This window comes from Myripristis murdjan, chromosome 7 (genome assembly GCF_902150065.1).
Source record: "Myripristis murdjan chromosome 7, fMyrMur1.1, whole genome shotgun sequence".
NCBI classification, from domain to species: domain Eukaryota; kingdom Metazoa; phylum Chordata; class Actinopteri; order Holocentriformes; family Holocentridae; genus Myripristis; species Myripristis murdjan.
Genome location: NC_043986.1, coordinates 29,658,506 through 29,678,190, shown reverse-complemented (window position 1 = coordinate 29,678,190; position 19,685 = coordinate 29,658,506). Strand labels below are relative to the sequence as shown.

The 19,685-nt window shown below is 42.9% G+C and overlaps 1 protein-coding gene across 1 annotated transcript in view; it reads left to right on the top strand.

Moving 5' to 3' along the window:
• The window catches only part of LOC115362048 (plexin-A1-like), an 87,328-nt gene that overhangs the window by 24,771 nt on the left and 42,872 nt on the right, over positions 1-19,685 (top strand). The window contains exons 6-9 of the mRNA XM_030055817.1: positions 119-286; positions 8,676-8,769; positions 10,447-10,683; positions 16,177-16,320. Coding sequence (XP_029911677.1) covers positions 119-286; positions 8,676-8,769; positions 10,447-10,683; positions 16,177-16,320 — 643 coding nt within the window. The remainder of the gene's footprint in view (positions 1-118; positions 287-8,675; positions 8,770-10,446; positions 10,684-16,176; positions 16,321-19,685) is intronic.

Sequence of the window (19,685 nt, the reverse complement as noted above, 5' to 3'; positions counted from 1 at the left end):
AAAAATTCAAGACATCCTTGCAAACTTGGCTACCTCCCTCATGTTAAAAGCCTCACATGCTTGCATGGTGTAGCATCGCCCTCCCCCCCTCCAACTCTTGTTGTGTGTGCCCATGCAGGAGGAATGCCCGGGAGATTGTGTGTGTCACTCCGGCTGGGCTGGCACCAGGCAGCACGTCCGTCTTGGTGGACATCGACGACGCCGAGCTCAGAAACCCAGAGGTTCGGTTTAACTACACCGAAGATCCCACTGTCCTCAAGATTGAACCTGACTGGAGCATCGCCAGGTAAGCCCGTTGGACCGGTACCTTCACTCGGTTAATGCATTCATCATGTCATGTGGATAGGGTCTTCCCCAACAACCTAGCACATTTTTTAAAAGCCGAGCCGCGGTGTGCTTCACTCACCCACATGCTGCTGATGAAGCGCACACAGCGGCCTTTGATATGGTAAAAGCAGCTTGTGCGGTGGGTAATGAGCAACGTATTCCACTCACACACACCCTTCAACAAGGCTGAACCATGTATTTGAGTCAGACAACTCTTACGAACAGTGTCAGCGGTCCAAAAATACAGATTTGACACATATTGCAGTCACTTAGTTGTACCTTAAGATAATGTATTCTGTTGCAAATTTAAACATGGAAAAGTGTTTCACAAGTTCACGAGTACTATCGCACATCATTAAAAAATTAATTATCACATCCTCAAATCCTTTCTTGTGGATTCAAATTAACAAAACAAGTTGAGGATAAATTCAGTGAGTACAAATGTTAAAATGTGCTCTGTGTTTTCAGATGTTTTAAGTTTGATTCATCTTTTTGTAACAGAGAGAGTGGCGATGTTTAATTAAAGCCAGTGACACACTAAAGTACTTAAAGGTCGATTATAACCACGATTTGACCATGATCGCGGATGTTCAATCTCAGCACTCATCGATACTGTCACGTTGGACCGTCAGCACAGATGGCGTGTGTGAGAGTTAAGCACTTTAATGTCTTGCCAGCTTAAATCTGCACGCAGGCAGCCGACAAATTGGACACCTCAAAAGGAAAAAATCAAACAAACATGAGTTTAGAAAGGAAAATGCGCCACCATCGCATTGGTTTCGGTTTTATATTTCGTTTTGTCTGGAGAAATACGTCAGATCAACTTGAGCTGAAAATATGCCTGCTGTTAACTTGATGTTCAGTCTTCTCACAATGTGTTCTGTCCCATGGTGCACCTGTGCACCACGGGACACCGGCTCAATTTGACTCTAGTCTACTTGACTCTACTTGCTTTACTTTTCTGGATTTCATTTTCCACTGCAGGTAGTACCCCTCAGTTGTGGGTATGTGGTATGGACCAGTTTTTCCTTCCCTTTCTACCAGCCTGCAAAAGGAGTGTCTTACTTTTCAAAAAAAAAAAAGAAAAACAACACCAAATCGAAATGGCTGTTTCACATAATACTATATTCTTCTGTCGGAAAAGTGCTAGCAGGGCGTTGGGATGAAGCGTTCCTCAGCGCCATTAGGTGGGAAGAAAAAAAAAAAAAAAATGTTGCATGTCATTGGGGTTTGTATCTATGACAACAATACTGAAATATCAGCTGATCTGCTCCCACAAATGGGTTTTTTTATTCTTTGTTATGATAGTGTCTGTCTGACATATCGTACAGCTCAGGATGAGCCGACATGACCAGAACGAGCTTCCCCTCCATTTTCTTGGTTGTTATAAAGTTAACACTGTCACCCAGGTGAGGAGTCACTCCCAGGGTGATGACGTGATTCGTTACCTGAAAAAGAGCGACAGTGACGACACCAGCGCCTTTCTGAAACGTTCAGAGATTTTCAACTGGGAGCGCTCAAAGTGGCCACAAGAGGTCAGAGCGCTCTGAGAAAAGACGCTGGGTGCAGTATTTTTGGTCTAGATGACAGCATGCTGTTGGATGTTCTCTGTCCTCATTGGGAACGATTGAAAAAAGACACTGGTGCTTGGAAAAAAATGCCATATGGACTCAAGTCTTAAGAGATTTGCTTTAACCCTTTATAGGGCACTCATTGAAATACTTTGAAATTCAAAAAAACAACCCTAGACTGCTATTAGAGAACATGACAGGACTTTATTACTTCTATAAAATTTTTCTAAAATTTTCATTTTGTAATAGAAAATCAAAGCCGTTGAGATTGGTCAAATGCCACAATCATGTGACCTGGGATGTAGAGCGATCTTTGCTGATTGGCTGGGTGAAGACCAAATGATTATTGAACTGACTGAGACAGGGGATGGGCCTGATATGTAAAATTTCTGAAATGACCAAAAATAGTCACTTGCCGTATAAAGGGTTAAAAAAATATTTCTTCCATGGAGAGTTTAAAGTTACATCATAGGTAACCATGAGCCAACCAAGTATTGCTTTGACATTTCTGGGTTGCACACAGACTGTGTCAACCTTGACAGGCTGCAGCGTGGACACCAGCGCCGCACCTTTGCTACGCACGCTGCTCACTAAACATCCCTCGTGGGTCATCCATGAGTGTGTGACCACAATTTGCCACGCGTAACCCCGAGCAGCAGCACCGTGCACGCTGTGGGCGAAAAGAATGAAGACCTTCGAGTCGTCAGGGTTGAGGCTGACAGGAGCATCACTGGGGAGGACACGGACGACCAAACATTTTCACATAAAAACAGATTTGTTGGCAGACGGACAGGCAGATGGACTGGCAGGCAGACTCACACACACAAACACAAACACACACACACACACACTGGTCCCTCTCACAGAGACTTGGGTTGAAGTGCCGTGCCAAAGTCCTGAACCACAACTCGGATTATCTGCGGTTTTCAGATAGCCAATTGCAAATCTTTTAAAGACATTTTGTTTTGTTTTTTTGTTTTTTAACTGAACTGAATTTAAGAGAAAATCAAATGCTCACAAAGCCAACAAAACCAGGCTCATGCAACCGAACACATACAGGAAGCTGTGAAAGTACAAATGGGCTGTGTAAGAAAACTGGCAGCAGGGAATTAATTGGTAGGGACACAAAGTGTGTTAAGTTAAACAGATTGGATGCAGATTGTACCACTAACCCTGTTCTGGGTTTATCTAAGAAAACTGTCTTACATGGTGGAAAAAATAGCCCGTCATAACTGCATTTAAGGCATTTTTTTTTTTTTTTTTTTTTTAAAGTGAGATGATGTATTACAGGACATCTGCAGGCTTTTTAAAGACCTGCGGACACCCTGCTCTGTTTCTCTCATTTTACTGCCTTTTAGCCTCATCAGTCCTTCCTGCCTGTCTTCCTTAAGTCCTTCCCTCCCTCCCTCCCTGTATTACTTGTTTCTCTGTGATGAGATAGACGCAGAGCTTATTAGAGCAAAGTGTTGATGAATGTCGCCCTGTTCCCTTTGCCCAGTAGGACTGACTGAGAAGCAGCTGAGGCCCAAATTCTGCCCTGCACCCCCACTGTGTGTGTGATATGTGTGTGTGTGTGTGTGTGTGGAAATGAGGGTGCTACTTCAGAACGCTCACTCATGGGTGATGCCCTCGCTCTCCCCAGGCACACGCACAGAGAAGGATAGACACACACACACACACACACAACACCGATTCCCTGAGTCCCTGATGTTTGGCCCCAGATCCCTCCTCCATCTGGCTGAGAAAACCACAAAACAACTCAGATGCTTGCATGTGCACGCACGCACCTGCACACACACACACACACACACACACACACACACAGAGCCAACAAAATACGACAGACAAAGTGCGTGTGTTTCCTAGAAGTCAGCTAGAGGAGGCTTTAATCAGGCTGGTGCAGTGCCCTCTGTCAAAGCCTAGCATGTTGGCTCAGGTAGGAAGTATAAATAGCCGACCATGAGGTGTTCATTTCTGTACGCGTCACCGTGTTGTCTACCTTTGTGTGAATAGCCCCTCATTTCCTCCATTTCCTCCTCCTGTCACTTACTACCTCCTTTTTTACTTCACTACCCCCTCTTTTCCTTTACTGCCTCCTCCTTTCCCTCACGATCTTTTCCTTTCCTTCACTACCTCCTCCTTTCCTCCACTACCTCCTAATTTCCTTCACTAACTCCTCCTTTCCTCCTCTATCTCTTCCTTTCCCTCACTACCTCCTTCATTCCTTCACTACCTCCTCCTTTCTTTCATTACCTCCTTTCCTTCACTACCTCCTCCTTTCCTTCTCTGCCTCCTCCTTCCTCCACTACCTCTTCCTGTCCCTCACTACCTCCTTCATTCCTTCACTACCTCCTCCTTTCTTTCATTACCTCCTTTTCTTCACTACCTCCTCCTTTCCTCCACCACTTCCTCCCTTCTTTCCCACCACTGCCATCTTCTTTCCTTCACTACATTTTCTTTTCTTTCCTCCACTTCTCTACCTTCTTTTTTCCCCACGGCTTTAAAATATATGGTGGTTCCTCCATGTGACCCGCCATGCCAGTTGTGTAGACATTAATGTTCCTTAAGTTTTAGTCAGAGGGGGGAAGGCATAGATTAATGAAAGAAAGGCAAAGAAGTAAGAGAGCTAGGCCAGTCTGAGGAGGATTAGACAAAAGAAAGGGAGAGAAAAGGAAGTAGAAAGAGGCATGAGGTTAAGAGAGAGAGAGAAGAAGATGGAGATGGCAAGAGAGAGAAATACTAACAGCAGCGGTCCGATTCCCCCATCTTTTCTGGAGACTCTGTCCTGATTGTGCTGCTGTCTGTTCCCCAAAGCACGTCGCTGAGCTAAAGAGGTTCACTTAGACAAACAGAGGAGCAACAGGGACAAAGGGACTCAGCACAAATATACATCGACCCTAAGAGGAGAGGGGAGGGGGAGGGAGGAGAGCCCAGCGAGGAGGCAGGTGACAGGATGCAGCAGTGCAGAGTCTGGCCTCTCCCATGATGCATTTGTGGCGGTGACATATAGAGCTAATTAATGATCAGTTCATTTGAACATGATCCCAGCTCTATGGCTTCCTGGTTGACCAGCTGCCTTCATTTCATCCATGGAGAATACAGAAGAGCTAGACTACTTTTGCATCCAACATCTGATAGTAAACATAACTTAAAGCACATTTGCATACAAAGAGACATAAACAATGTGCTTGACAATATGTCTTAAAATCCTAAAAAAAAAAAAAAAAATAGAATAGGCTGCTAAATGCGCAGCACATCACTGCAAGGTAACAGTCAAAAGTAATATAAGAAGAACCAAGATTTTCTTTTTTTTTTCTCTCACTGTGGTTTGTCATTAAAACTAATTTACTTACAAAGAAGAATGCAGGGTTTTAAAATTGCAGCCACAGTGGAAGAATTACAATATAAGTCACATTTTTACACCAATATAACTTTTATTCCACTCAACAGAACAGATTGGGTTTGTATAAAAATGAATTGTACCACATCATGGCAGGATTTCATAACACCCGGTTATAGAGGAAGGAGGTGCCTCACTTTCATTCGCTCAAGCCGAATGTGGCCCTTGAACCCTTGAATCTGGCCCTTGATCACACCAGAATGCCTGGTAAAAGACAGTGAATGTGGATGGTATGTTAACAAATTAGAAGCCACCATAATACGGAGATGCTGACTATACCTGACTAGCTTAGCATAGCTGGCTGTCATACCGCCAGCCGAGGACTTGATCCCCCACATCTACATTTACATTCACATCTTGCACATTTAGCTGACGCTGTTATCCAGGGAGACTCGGAATGAATTAGCTCCACTCTCCATAGCTACTAATAGGCAGCTTGCCAACAGAATATAAAATTCCCCAGCTGAAAAGTCTAGACAGAGACTTCTTCACTTCCTTTTGTCTACCAGCAGTGTACAAGGTGGTACATCCGCCTTTATCGCCTACTCTCCTGTTTGTGAGTCACTCTGGATTACGCTGAGAGATAAATACCCCGGATGAACCAGCCCGCAGACTACTGATCTGCCTCCTTAAAAAGTCTACTCTGACTTATGTGGTTTGTGTCTAAGTTCAATCAGGAAGACTACCTAATACCACCCGGCTCCCTCTAGTTTCATTCATACTTTCTCCTCAGCCAATCAGAATCAGCGAACACTTTTCTCTGTCTTTCCAGAGGATGAGTCAGAGTTAGCCGACACTTTCTTTTCACCTGATACAGATCACCTTACTTGTGGAATTATGGATATACTGTCTTTATTGAGATTGCTTTATTATTTTGCATTATGGTTACAACAGTACAGCCTCTCTCTGTAATATATGGAGCTACATGGACTAGCTTTCTTTGCCTTTCTTAGTTTGCAATCCACATGTACATGGATGATCAGGCAGGCAACACTTCATTCCTATATTGATTTCACTGGCTTTCACTGAGGCTGCTGGTAAAGTGTCTCCAGCAGTGGTGGCCACCATTCACTTTATGAATCACTTCACATTACAAACTACAGCGTTACATGGCTTATTGAGGTTTTTGTAAAATGCGTTTGTGAAGCTCCACAAATGTTCCTAATCAGCACAAAGAACTACACTGGAAAGAAAAGAGACATCAGTGGCCAAATAGTCCAGGAAGAGGTGATGATTGAGTTCCTATCCAGGCCGTAATGCCCTGCAGAGCTGATACCATTGAAGATACCCGAGCGCCAGAGGGTGTAAATCTTTAAAACCGCTTGTCTTACAGGCATAGATAGCCAAGGCCACAGTTAGAGGCAGTGATCTCACAGCAGAGAATTCGGTGAATCCCATTCCCCATCCATGCAGCAACAAATCGGAGATCCACTTTTAGTGAGTGGATATACCCAGGAAGCAAAGGGTGCAGGCCATTAAACTACATACTTCGCCAGCATGGATATTGTGCTTCCTAAGGCAACATAACACCCTGAGATCCTCCTACACACCAGCTACATCCCTGACTAAAAAGCCTGCCACACAAGCTAGACATCTTTCAAAAAAAAAAAAAAAAAAACTGAACTGAGAATAGAAACTGGTCTTTATGTGCTAGATATGTTGGGATTACTAGACAGCCTGATACCGCCCATCGGAAAGACACTGCATGTCCTCAAAAATCCTTCAGTGTCCACTGAGGACTTTCACTTAATTCTTGACTTTTTCAAGATACAAGGCATTTTTCCCGGCTTTTGTTCGAGGTTTTGTTCCACGGAGCAGCGAGAGAGAATTACCTTCCCCTCCCAGGCAGTGAGAAACCCGCAGAGAGATGAGCTCACTGTAGGAAACACAGCGTAGTGAATCTTATAAACTACAGGTCTCAGAGGCACAGATAGCCGAGGCGGCAGTAAGAAATAGTGATCTTCCAGCAGAGAACAGAGTCCACCAGACAGTCAGAGGGTAGTAGAGGATACTGCCACTCTACAACAAGCCCAACACCAAGAAGACATGTTGTGTGAAAACCTCATAAATCCAATTTAGGTATGGCATTGAACAGTGCCGACTAGCTCCATTCCTCTAATGGGTGACAAGAGACCTATATAGTAAGGATTCCTCTATGTGTTCTTATATTTCTTATATTTTTGTTATAGGCCTGCTTGTATTTGTGCATTGTAGGGATTCATTCAAAACAGGTCCACTAAAATGGGAAACTAATGTTTCGCTCTGTGGCAGATGGATTTAAAACTCTTCCAAAGACTTGGTGGACTTAATTTACATCTTCACAAAGACTTTAAAAATACCACTATACTGCTATCGGCAATCATCCAAAATCTGTTAGCACTTCTATTCTTGGTTGTGGCTAAAATAAAGGCTCTTAGTCCAGATCTCACCACTCAGAGCCCCCAGTAGCACTCAGGTGTGAATCTGCCTTTACATACCGAGCTCACCAAGAAAATAAGTCACGGAGGTGCAGCCAAGTACTTGCATCTTTGTTTACTGGATTTGAGCCACTGACCTTTAATTCACACGCTCCAGGCAAGCGCCGATTTACTGTGGATATAGTTAAGATTGAAATATTTATCTCTGCACATCTCTCCCCTTTTCTCCTCTCGCTCTGCGCTTCACCCAGAGTCTTTCTGACTCTGTTTCCCCGCTTGCTCTCTCTGACACTTTTTTTTTCTCTCTTTCTTTCTCTCTTGAAATGCATTCCATTATAAAGGGTTCATCCCTAAGCCCTGCCTGATGCCCAGGGCAATTCACTACATACTTGGATTCAAACTTTTACATTTGCTTGAAAGTGGTCAGGTTATTCCTCTTTTCCAAAGTTTCCTTAGAACAGCCACACCAGAAGTGATTAACACTTCCTTTCTTTCTGTCTGTCTTTCTTTCTTTCTTTCTTTCTTTCTTTTTCTTTCTCTTTCTTTCTTTCCTTTTTTCTTTAGCCGCCCCCAATTTTAATGTTATTGGTAAGACCTGACATGTTTGCTGCTTAACACATGTTGTTATCAGATGTCCAGATGTAGCCAAAATTGCTTGCTTCCATGATGCTGTTTTTGGCAAAGAGAAAAAGGTACACTGTGAGGGTTTTTCCTTTTGATCAGCTTCTTTAGATCCCGGGGAAATAGTAATTTGGGGAATTTTTTGGCTCCTCTTCCTACAAAGACACCTTGCTGTGTGCACTGCAGGAACATCCGTTTTGCAGGTTAATTTGTGGCGGTCAAATTCAGCCCCCACAGATCAAAAAAACACACTGAAGATGACAGACCTTGTGGCTTGCGTTGATACCCGCTGAGCATTTGGAGTGAACCCTCTTTTCCTATCTGCCTGTCTCCCCACAGTGGTGGGACACTGCTGACAGTGAGCGGGACCAACCTGGCAACCATCAGAGAACCGAAGATCAGGGCCAAATATGGGCAGGCCGAGTCCTTCCATGTGAGTGCAGACGTGACATAGAAACACACACACGTGCACACACTCACTCACACACACAGACTTCACACGGCTTGTCCAAGGTGGCAGACGGGCTGTCTGTGTTGCTCCTGCCTGCCGTTTGTACGACTGCGGCCTCAGACATCCAACACTACCTCAGGCCACGTTGCTTTTCAAATGTCACCGCACCGCATGAACATGCATGTCAGACACGGAGAGGAACAACAGGAGAGAGACTTTGAGTTTGTCTGAGGTTTTTGGTCTCAATGTGGAGTTGAGATTGTTGTGGACAAGCACATTAACCTTTCCTCCAAGGTTTGGTTAAAGGCATGCCAGCTTCACCGTGTGGCCTTTCTGCTTTAAAACAAGCGAGGATACGCCAGATTGAAGTTTTAACTGGACCACAAAGACCAGGTTTCAGCGCAAACAGCATTATGCAAAACCTGAGGACACTATATCAGTCACTCAGATAAATGTTCATAGAGCACTGACTGTTGCTTTGAACTGGTGCTCTTTAGTTATCAGTTATGATCAGGCAAACATTGCATACCAATTACAAGTTTTTTTTTAACTGTTTATGAAACAGCCTCTGTATGACCTACATAAGCAAATGGGACCATCACTGATAAGACTGGCTATTTCTATATAGTTATTCTAAATGCCTGTCACTGAAATCAATACAAAATGAAAGTTCCTTGTAGTTGCTTTAAACTGTTATTGCAGTGATTTTAGATGATATACCATTTCCATAGCCACTTTAATTAAAAAAATGCTTCTTTAAATACATTTTACGAAATTATACAAACGTCTCCTTGTGAACATACTGTTTTGTTTAGATTCAGAATGTCTCAAGGATTCAAGGAGGATTCAAGGATTCAAGGTTTATTCGTCACATGCATGAATGTACAGGTACAGCAGCAGTGAAATGTAATTGCAACAACTCCGGCACTGTGCAAGTAAAAAATAAAAATAAAAAAAATACAAATAATAATAATAACGATAATAATAATAAAAAATAAAATAAAATAAAAATAAAAATAAAGATAAAATAGAAAGAATAAATGACATTCCTATATACAATGAACGACTATATACAATATGCAACAATATACAAAAAGTACAAAAAGTACAAAAAGTACAAATAAGTAGAGGGTAAGTACAAACCAAAACACATTGTGTGTGTCCTGCATTCCTACCTCAATATAGATTTGCAAAGCCCTATATTGAAATATTTTGAAAGTTGCATTGTTTACATTGCATTACAAGCAGGGTGTGTATTATGTCAGCCCAATGCTCATGACATGCTGGAAGAACATGTGTTGTAAACAAAACGAGGATCCAGATCCAGATCCTTGTGCATTATAGCCGACTCTCAATATGACTCTAAATATTTATGGAACATTATACATGAAACAGGAGCAAAGAAAAAAATGAAATAACCAAAAATAAATGAAAATCAGTTCATCAAAATATCTTCTACACGTCTGTCTGTAAAAGTAGCAAGTGTTTACTCATCAGAAAGAAAGAAGAAAATGCTCCCTGATGTTTCAAGCTTTCTAAATAGAACACAGGAAGTGTTTGTGGCCATATTCAACACACACAGCTTCACTCTGAGAGGATTAAATGACTTTCCTCCTTATGTTTCCTCTCTCCTTCTCTCTCTTCATCCCTCCTGCCTAGAACTGCACGGTGTATAACAACTCGGTGATGGTGTGCCTGGCTCCGTCAGTGGCAGATTCGGAGTTGGGCTTTTCGGAGACCGGCACCGGCCCAGATGAGATCGGTTTCTACATGGACAATGTGAACGCCCTGGTGGTCGTCAACGAGACCTTCAGCTACTACCCAGACCCCGTGTTCGAGCCGCTGAGTCCTTCTGGGATTCTTGAGCTCAAACCCACATCACCACTCATACTCAAGGTCAGCTTAAGACAGGGATACCGTTTTTTTTTTTAGTTTTTCAACCTTTAGACCTTTGTATAGTTGCCATAAAACAGACCATCAGCATGATGACTGGCACTGGCCTCTATACTACATTTTACTCTCAGATTGGGAGGTAAATCTACTGGAGATCTGTACGGCACAAACAGGGAGAGGGCGCTGTTCTACCAACTCACAGCAAAAGTCCTCAGAGTTTCTGGCAATAAAAAAATCACTTCCAACATGTTTATTAAAATAACGTTTAGTAAAATAACACCACACAAGCAGCAAGATCCTTTCTGACAGAGTAACAAAGTAACAGGTTTTATGGGAAATGTGTCAGTTTTGAAAAAAACAACAACAACAAAAACAGCACCACTGGTGTGTGATAAAGGCTCACATGCTCTCATTTGTGATGAGTAATTATACCAAAGTTTCACAGTTAATCCGTCCCTGATGTGTCAGTGCAAGTCACACCTTTCAGATTTTGCCTCATTCATTTCAGATGGGAGACTGCTATACGTCCTGCTGAAAAGGGGAATGAAACACTCTCTATGTGTCTGACCGTGAGAACACAGAAATTAGGAATGCTCCAATCCACTTTTGTTTCAGTTCCGATTCACTTCCAATACCTGTATTTAGTTTCCTGCTGATACTGTAGCTCGTTTTTTTTTTTTAAATATTATTATTGTTACAGCCATTATTGTTGTTACTGTTGTTGTTATTGTCTATGGATATTCTCATTTATCCAGGTCATCGTTCTCTTTGGGCAAATTGAATCGTAGGCAACTGGACTTGTATTTGTCTTTGGAAGACGAACTGATGAAGCCCCTTGGATAAGAGGCGGAACGTCTTCCTAAGACAAATACAAGTCCAGTTGCCTACGATTCAATTTGCCCAAAGAGTGTTGTTGTTATTATGTGTGAGCTTACATGAGGCTCTAGTAAACCACACAACACTTCTTATCCAATTGTTAAGGGCCTCTTTAGTCGGGCGACGAAAATCACATGCAGGTCTGCACCGCTGCTCTGCGGGTCTCACCACGTCCCATGTGAGGGGGTAAATTACACCGGGCCGGTCTGCAGACCGACCCAAGAACTTTTGTCTGCTAGCAAAGTAAACGCAGCAGTTGTGGCTCATGGGCAGAAGACATTTCGTTCATCATTTCGTTTTGTTATGGGAGGATCAGGAGAGCAGGGGTTCATCCTGTGCTGGCTTTCAGATCTGAGTCTGGTGAATTTCATCATTTGATGGCAGACCTAGACAGAACATAACACACCCGGGATCCGCTGACTGGGAGGCTGAGTGATCGATTTCCACGTCGCGCTGTCCAGTTTTCAGGATGAGTCAACTGGTCGTGGAGGCGGGCAGGCGGGTGTATGCACGTGTGCTCCTCCACTCACCTCTCATGAATTGAAAATGATAATAAATGAAGGCCAGGTGATTTTCGACGCCCTTCTAAAAATCACTGAATTCCGGAAGATGAAAATATTGGGAATCCTGGATATCTTTGTAGGAGTGTTTTATTACTAATTATGTGCTACAACATTTTGGCTATGAGCTTAGAATTGCATCATTACATATTTTTACAAATATTTTTTTTGGAACCTGGAATGGTACCTGAGGGCGTCAGTCCAATATCCGATGTGTGAATTACGTCAGTGTCAGCACTCAGTATCGCATCATTTAAGAGAGCTCAAGGCTGCAGAGGACGAGTGTGTGTTCGCAAGCTTGTACATAGATAAACACACACACACACAAATAAATATTTCATTTGAATTAAATTTTCAGATAGTACATACTTTATGTTTTCTGCTCAAGGTTTCTCTACTCCGGCGGACGAGAAGAATCCAACATATATTGCACCTCTGCTGCATTGACGACGGCAGAAACCCACAGCCACGTACAACTACGACTTTAGAAAAAGCGTTCAAATGTGTTGACAAGGTCTCTCGGAGGGGGTGAAAAAAATCTCACATATTCATAACTGCGGAAAGCAAAAAGAGAAAATAGAAAAAAAAGAAGACGTCCACACCCACCAAGGCCAATTTGTGTCCTTCAGTCGCTAACAGCAACTGCTTTGACTGCAGTCGTCCTCTGCCGCCTCGAGCCCTCTTAAATAACAGGCCTTTCAATTTGTGTAATTAATTTGTAGCGCTGGAAGGACGGTGTTGAAGCACACAGGTCCACGGGCCGGGAGATTTGGATTATATTGGTTTTCCTTCTCATTAAAAGCGATTGGGCATAAGTATATGAATTTAATTGGCAATTTCTAAGTTGTGTGAATGTGTCGTCGTGTTATCTTATGGAGCTCACCTGAAATATTTAGTCAAGGAGTCAATGGAGAGGAGTTAAATTGGCTGTGTGCTGTATGTGCTCCGGCTAATGGAAAATAGGTCATGTGACTTACGTGAAATAAGCAGCAGATCAATGATTACAAACAAATAAAGGAGGTAGGATTAAAGTTTCCAACATTTTTTTCCCCCATTTAGCTGCTCCAGACTGTGTCAATTCGAAAGTGAAATAGTTTCATACACAAACTTACACACATTTAGCGAGTAATCACATGCCTTTTCTTTCATTTTTCATCAGTGATACTTTGCACACAGCATAATGCAAATGTAATGGGATTTTCCTTTAGATTAACATCACATTGATACAATTACGTTCCTTTTTGCCGCAGTGTTAAGTTGCACAGCTTTTTCTTTGGCTATAATTTGATTTTCTGCGAATGCGCTCCCCCCTCTCTCTCTTCCTCCCGCCTTTTTTGTTACATTTTTTTTTTTTTCCTATTGACTATCTCTTGAGTCATCACAGCGAAATGCGTGGCATTGTTTATTCCCGTGAAGAGATTGAAAGGAGCGTAACAGTCATAATTTATTTCTTAAATGATAATTTATTAGCGAAGGGCCCCTCCGTAATTGCCAAATCCCCCGCTTGGCTTGCTGGAGAGACGGCCCGCCCGTTGGAAGCGCTGATGAGAAAGATGAAAATGCAATTTGGGCAGGGAACAAAAAAAAAAAAAAAAAAAAAAAAAAAAACACACCAAAGATGCTTCTTGGAGATGTGAGCTCTGCGCTCGTCACACAATTAATTTCTCATCTGAGGTGCTGGGTGTGGTGTTCTGACTGAGTTGTGTTAGCGAGAGGGGAAATTCATCTGCGGTGTGTTTGTGTGTTTCTGGGAGTGTGTCACCACATGACGCTTTTTGATTTTTTTTTTTGCTGTGTGTGTGTGTGTGTTTGTGTGTGTGTGGCTTCAACTCCCTTTGTGAGAGTGGCTGGAGCTCTGTGGGCGTGCAGGGATGTGTGTGTGTATGAGTGTGTGTGTGTGTCTGTTTTAATGTGTGTGGATACAACTCTATGGGAGGTTTAGGTGTCTGTGAGTGTGTATTTGATCATGTGGCTGGAACTCTGTGTGTGTGTGTGTGTGTGTGTGTGTGTGTGTGTGTGTGCGCAAGTCAGAGAATGGGATGCATGTTTACAGGGCTGCAGAGCGTGGCTGGGTTGGAGGCTTGCAGAGACGACGGGATTGGAAAACAGGGTCTGTCTCTGCGTCCCACTGCTAAGCCTGCGGGGGGCGCCGCAGCTATCTCCTCTCTCTCTCCTTCCCTGTCTCCGTCTATCTCGATCGCTCGCTCCCCTCATCTCTCTCGCCCCTTCCCTCTTTCTCTCTCCCTCGCTTTGTCTCCGTTTTTTTTTTTCCCGTTTCGCCTCATCTTTTCTCTCCTCTTTCCTCTCTGCGCCTCCTTTCCTTTCATTTCCACACGTCTTTTTCCCTCTATCTTGTTTGCTTTGTATTCATCTTTCCCCCTGTTACTTTTTTTTTGTTTTCTTTTGGTCACTTGGGTTTTCTTCTCTCCAGTACACACACACGCAGACACACACACACACACACACACACACACACACACTCCTCTGTGTCTGATAAAGCAAACAAGGCTTGTGTCAAATTGAAAGCAGAGGAGTTGATAGAGACTTGAGGGAAAAAGCTGATGCTGAAATTGACATTCAGAATGTGAGGCTGGGATTCAGCTTAGCGGCGTATGTGAGTGTCTCAGGAAGAGTTTATGTGTGTGTGGCTGTGTATGCATGTGTGTACAAGCGTGCGAATGTGAGTGTCTGATACTTTACAGTCTTAAGAACGGGTTTGTCCCAAGGGAGTAACGTCTTGTGGTTCAGATCAAATCATTTCAAGACAAACCATTTCTTGTCAAGGGTGTTTTTTTTTTTTTTTTTTTTTTTCAGTGAGGATCATAGTTGACCGTAACCCCTTAACCTCTGATTTCCTTTTAAGTTTCCCTTAAGGAGCCTCAAGGTTGGGAAAAAAAAAAGAAGAAAAGGACATTTTCCCATATGTAAGACAATGTCACACATATTGTGGATCTGCTGGTTGCAGCTTTGTTGAAGCTACATCACACTTAAAGCCAAGATGCCATTATTTTGGCTGCAGCATTAGATCAAATAGATGACTTGTGCATCATTTTACACACATTTCCCTGTATGCGTTCCCCAAGTGCTGTAATGATGAACCCACCAGTGGAACCAGTGAGGTTTAGGAGCTTAATCTCTCGAGACAGACTCATTACTCCCACACTTTCCAAGTATTTCCACCCATCTGTATTTTGTTCACACCTGAAGTTGACCTACAAAGTGAAGGCGGATGTCCACTCCTTTCCTTCACATTCATATTCACTTTTCTCCATTTTCACTTTGGAGTTGTGTGAAAAAGTCTTACGTGGAATGACTTTTTAAAATTCTCCTGAACACCAACTAACTGCAGTTAGCCACGGCACGGATACATTCACTTACCAAGATTATTTGTCTTATTTCAAGTCAAAAATGTCTTATTCAAGTCAAAAATGTCTTATTTCTAGTCAAAACATCTCATTACACTTAAAACAAGACATGATCACCTCAGAAGAAACTTGTTTTTAGACAATTTTCACTTATTTCAAGTGAAAATTCACTTGAAATAAGTGAAAATTTGCTTGTTTCATTGGCAAAATTTGCCAGTGGAAAAAGTGAAAATTCACTTGAAATAATTAAAAATTAGCTTGAAACAAGAAACAAATTTTGCCAATGAAACAAGCAAATTTTCACTTGTTTCAAGCAAATTTTCACTTGAAACAGGTGAAAATTGTCTAAAAACAAGTTTCTTCTGAGGTGATCATGTCTTATTTTAAGTGTAATGAGATATTTTGACTAGGAATAAAACATTTTTGACTTGAAATAAGACAAATAATCTTGGTAAGATTTTGAGTTTTTGCAGTGTTGTTTATGTCTAACGATGTCTTGTTTCAACAGTTCTGCCAGTTTGAGGTATCACTTACAATTTGGTCATACACCCTTCGTGGGTTTTGTTGGGAAAGTTGCAGTTGACAAAGAAAACTAAAATAGCAATTTCTCTCTCTCTCTCTCTGTCTCTCTCTCTCTCTCTCTGTGTGTGTGTGTGTGTGTGTGTGTGTGTGTGTGTGTGTGTGTGTGTGTTTAGGGCCGAAACCTGATCCCCGCGGCTCCAGGTAACAGTCGTCTGAACTACACGGTGTTGATTGGAGAGACTCCCTGCATCCTCACCCTGTCTGAGAGCCAGCTGCTGTGTGAATGGCCCAACCTCACCGGACAGCACAAAGTCACGGTCAGATCACGGCCCGCCGCCCTCTGCCTCTTCGTCTCTGTCTCCATTAGCGACACTTTGACCAGACTCTGCCTTTGACTTTGACTTTGGCTGTGACTTTAGCTCGGTGTGCTCCGCTGTGCCCGCCTGACATTGCAGTATACAAACTAGGGGTTATAGGAAAAAAAAAGCAACAACCAAAAAAAAGTTGCAGGTGGGGTCAGCGTGACATTATAAGCTGAGATCTTCACGGTAGACTGGTTTCTTATTCATCAATGTGAATTACTGGGCCGGTTTTAGGGGGTTTTTGCAGCAGCGGCACCCTCTTGTGATCATTTGCATTCGCTCTGAAAGTGGTTCATAAAAGGACAGAATCCTGCCCGCTCTAATCGGTACGTTCAGACTGACCCAGTAATACAAAAACACTCCACCATGACGGGCTCGGCCCATAATGCTCCTCTAACCTTGTTGGTGAGATTTATGACTAACCCCTCTTGTCTTTTCCAAATATTTTTTTTTTTTTTTTTTGCATCATGTGCCACTGCCTCTTCTCTTAAAAAACAGGGAGGATTTTTTTTTTTTACTTACCCTGACAGATCCAGGATGCGCTCCATTGAACTCGGGTTGGTGTTAAATATTTTAATGCTTAATTAACATGTTGGTTTTCAGTGGCTGTCAGGCTATCGTGGAGGATAAGCCGAGTGGTAACGTGGTTCTGTCTCGGTAATCACAACCCCAGTGAATTCACGAGCACACTCGCATGGTGAAATGCAGATTTTTTGTGCCACTGCAGTGCTGTTAGTGTTTAGTTTTCTTTTTTAATTAGGGCAAAATGTGTCCAAGGTAGCCGCCTCCCTGCCTCTAGAAGCCAGTTCCTCACCCACTCTCAACATCAGACCCATGCACCACCCTGCTTCTGCAATAAACCTCAGCCAAAGTCCCCTGTATTATGATACTACACTTCAGGCAACCCAAAATGTGAGAGAAGACACATACGCACGTAAAAGTGTGAATATTTCTTTTATCATTATTATTATTATTATTATTTTATTTTATTTTAATTAATTAATTAATTAATTTATTTATTTTTTGTGCCATCTGTTCATCCAGACAGTCTCTGTGATATTTGGCTTTCAAGTCTCCAGTCTGCCACAGTCTTCCTTGTCTCCAGTGGAGCTGGATGGATATTTTTTTTCTGGAGCTCAAACTGTCAAAAAAATGTCCATGTGAAAAACTCAACAGTGCTGCCTTTCACCAAAAACAATGGCACAAACACCCCGTGTAACTCACAGCTCTCGGTGAAGAGGTCAGTGGAGAACTATTTCCTGCCGGAGTACGCCAGCAAGCTGTATCTATCCGCCTTTAATTTGCTCTCGTTGTGGCCTGGATGAACTTTTTAAAAGGACCGGCCCATTCGGACGTTCAGAAACTGAACAGTAAACTCACTCATGCGAGACGATTATACTAAGGACAGTGAATGATGGCCCACTTTTTGGTATCATAACTATGCCATCAGATGAATAATTACTCCTGTCTTAGTGAAAAGATTGATGCCTTGTGTCTCCAAAAAGTGAAATATTCAGGAATTTCTCGGAGTAAAGGGAAGTAAAGCGGATATCTGTCCCAGAGTCATGCAGCAACAAAAAATGTGATATCAATAATAGAGCTGTTGCTGTAGGATGCCACTGATATGCACTCACTGAGCTCACGTCTGAGCTTTAATGCATGAACCTGATTTATCCAAAAATTCTCATGCGCCGGTCTCGTGCACCAATCCGAAGCCAAAGTTGCGATTTATGAAAAAGTTCCACTGACATTCCCCACAGTTTTTCGGCGACGTGTCACAAGCGATAACAAGTTTTTCACCACCACCCACGGTGTGAATGCCGCCGATGTCACTTTCATTTCTTTTTCATCATACTCCTCCGAACGCCGATACAGCGGCGGGGAGGGAAAAAAAAGTCAAGAAGAACGCGCTTCCAGACGCGTCCCCCCGGCGACTGTTGGGCTTTACTTGTCCGGGGTGTTGTGCTGTCACCCGGCAGACTGAAATCCCTGATTCACTTTGACTGTAACAGACTTTCAGAATCAGCGCGCGGCTCCTGGAGCATCTGTATTGAGGAAGGTCAACCCTCAGCCAGGCGATGTAGCACTCACTCCGAATATATTTGGATGTTTGTCTGAATATCCCGCAAGTACACCCACTCGCCCCCACCGCCCCTTTTAAACTTATCACCAATATCCTTCCACAGTCATTTCACTATATCTTTATGACATTTACTCCCCGCCAGCTACAGCCAATATACCTAGAAAGCCACTGACAGCGCATCCATGTAATTCAATATGATAGCTCTCAACGGCACCAGCCAGCTCCGAGGTGGATCTCTCCTGCTTTTTTTTTTTTTTTTTTTTCTCCTCTTTTCCTCCCTCTTCCCTTTTTTTTAAACTAAATGTCATGTTGAATATTGGGAGCGATGAGATGTGTTGGCGGGGGTGGTGGAGTTAGTCCTTCGTCTGACAATAGCCAAGGAAAAAATAGAGCTGTCTGTCCCTATCTCCTCTGCTGGGTGTGTGTGTGCATGTGTGTGTGTGTGTGTGTTTGCACATGCCAAAGTGTAGGCCCATGTTTTTAGCTTGTTTTTTTGTGATGGCGCACAATGATGTATGTCTGTGTGTACTTGTGTGGGTATTTGTGTTTACGTGCACGTGCGTGTCTCCTGTCTTCGTGTGTGTGTGTGTGTGTGTGTGTCATGTGATGAGTGCTAAAGAGAAGGACACAGCTGTAGCACAATATTCCCCATGTAGAATGACCTACATACAGGGGACCCCAATGGGTATCCAGACACACTGGGGCTGTGTCTACATGTGTGTATACAGTACGTGTAGCTGTGTGTGTGTGTGTGTGTGTGTCAGTGTGTGTTTGCGCGTCCCCTCAGATGCTCAGCTGTGTGTTGGCAGCTGTGCGCCTCCCTTGAGTTCTCGAAGAAACTTGTTTGTTATTTTGGCCGTCAGCTTTCTAAGTTCCTCCTTCATTCTGTCAGTAGGATAAAAAATAGATGAGCGCCTAGAAAATGTGTCACCAGCGACAGTAAATATTGGTGATTCTTATGTCGGCGTTAGGCTGCATTCATATGGTTCATGACAAATGTCAGATAAGGATTTAATTTGAAGAAGACCTGAGAAAGTAATGAAAAATATTAGCTTGCTGAAGAATGTTGAGACAACAACTCATTCCTGCTCTGTGAGTCAAGGCTATCCGCATTTCTGTTCAAACCAGCTGAATTGAAAAAGAAGAAAAAAATCTACAGGTGAGAGGTTCATATACAGTCTTTGAAATCTAGACTTTCATAACACACGGTATAGTGTCAAAACACACCTTTTCAGAG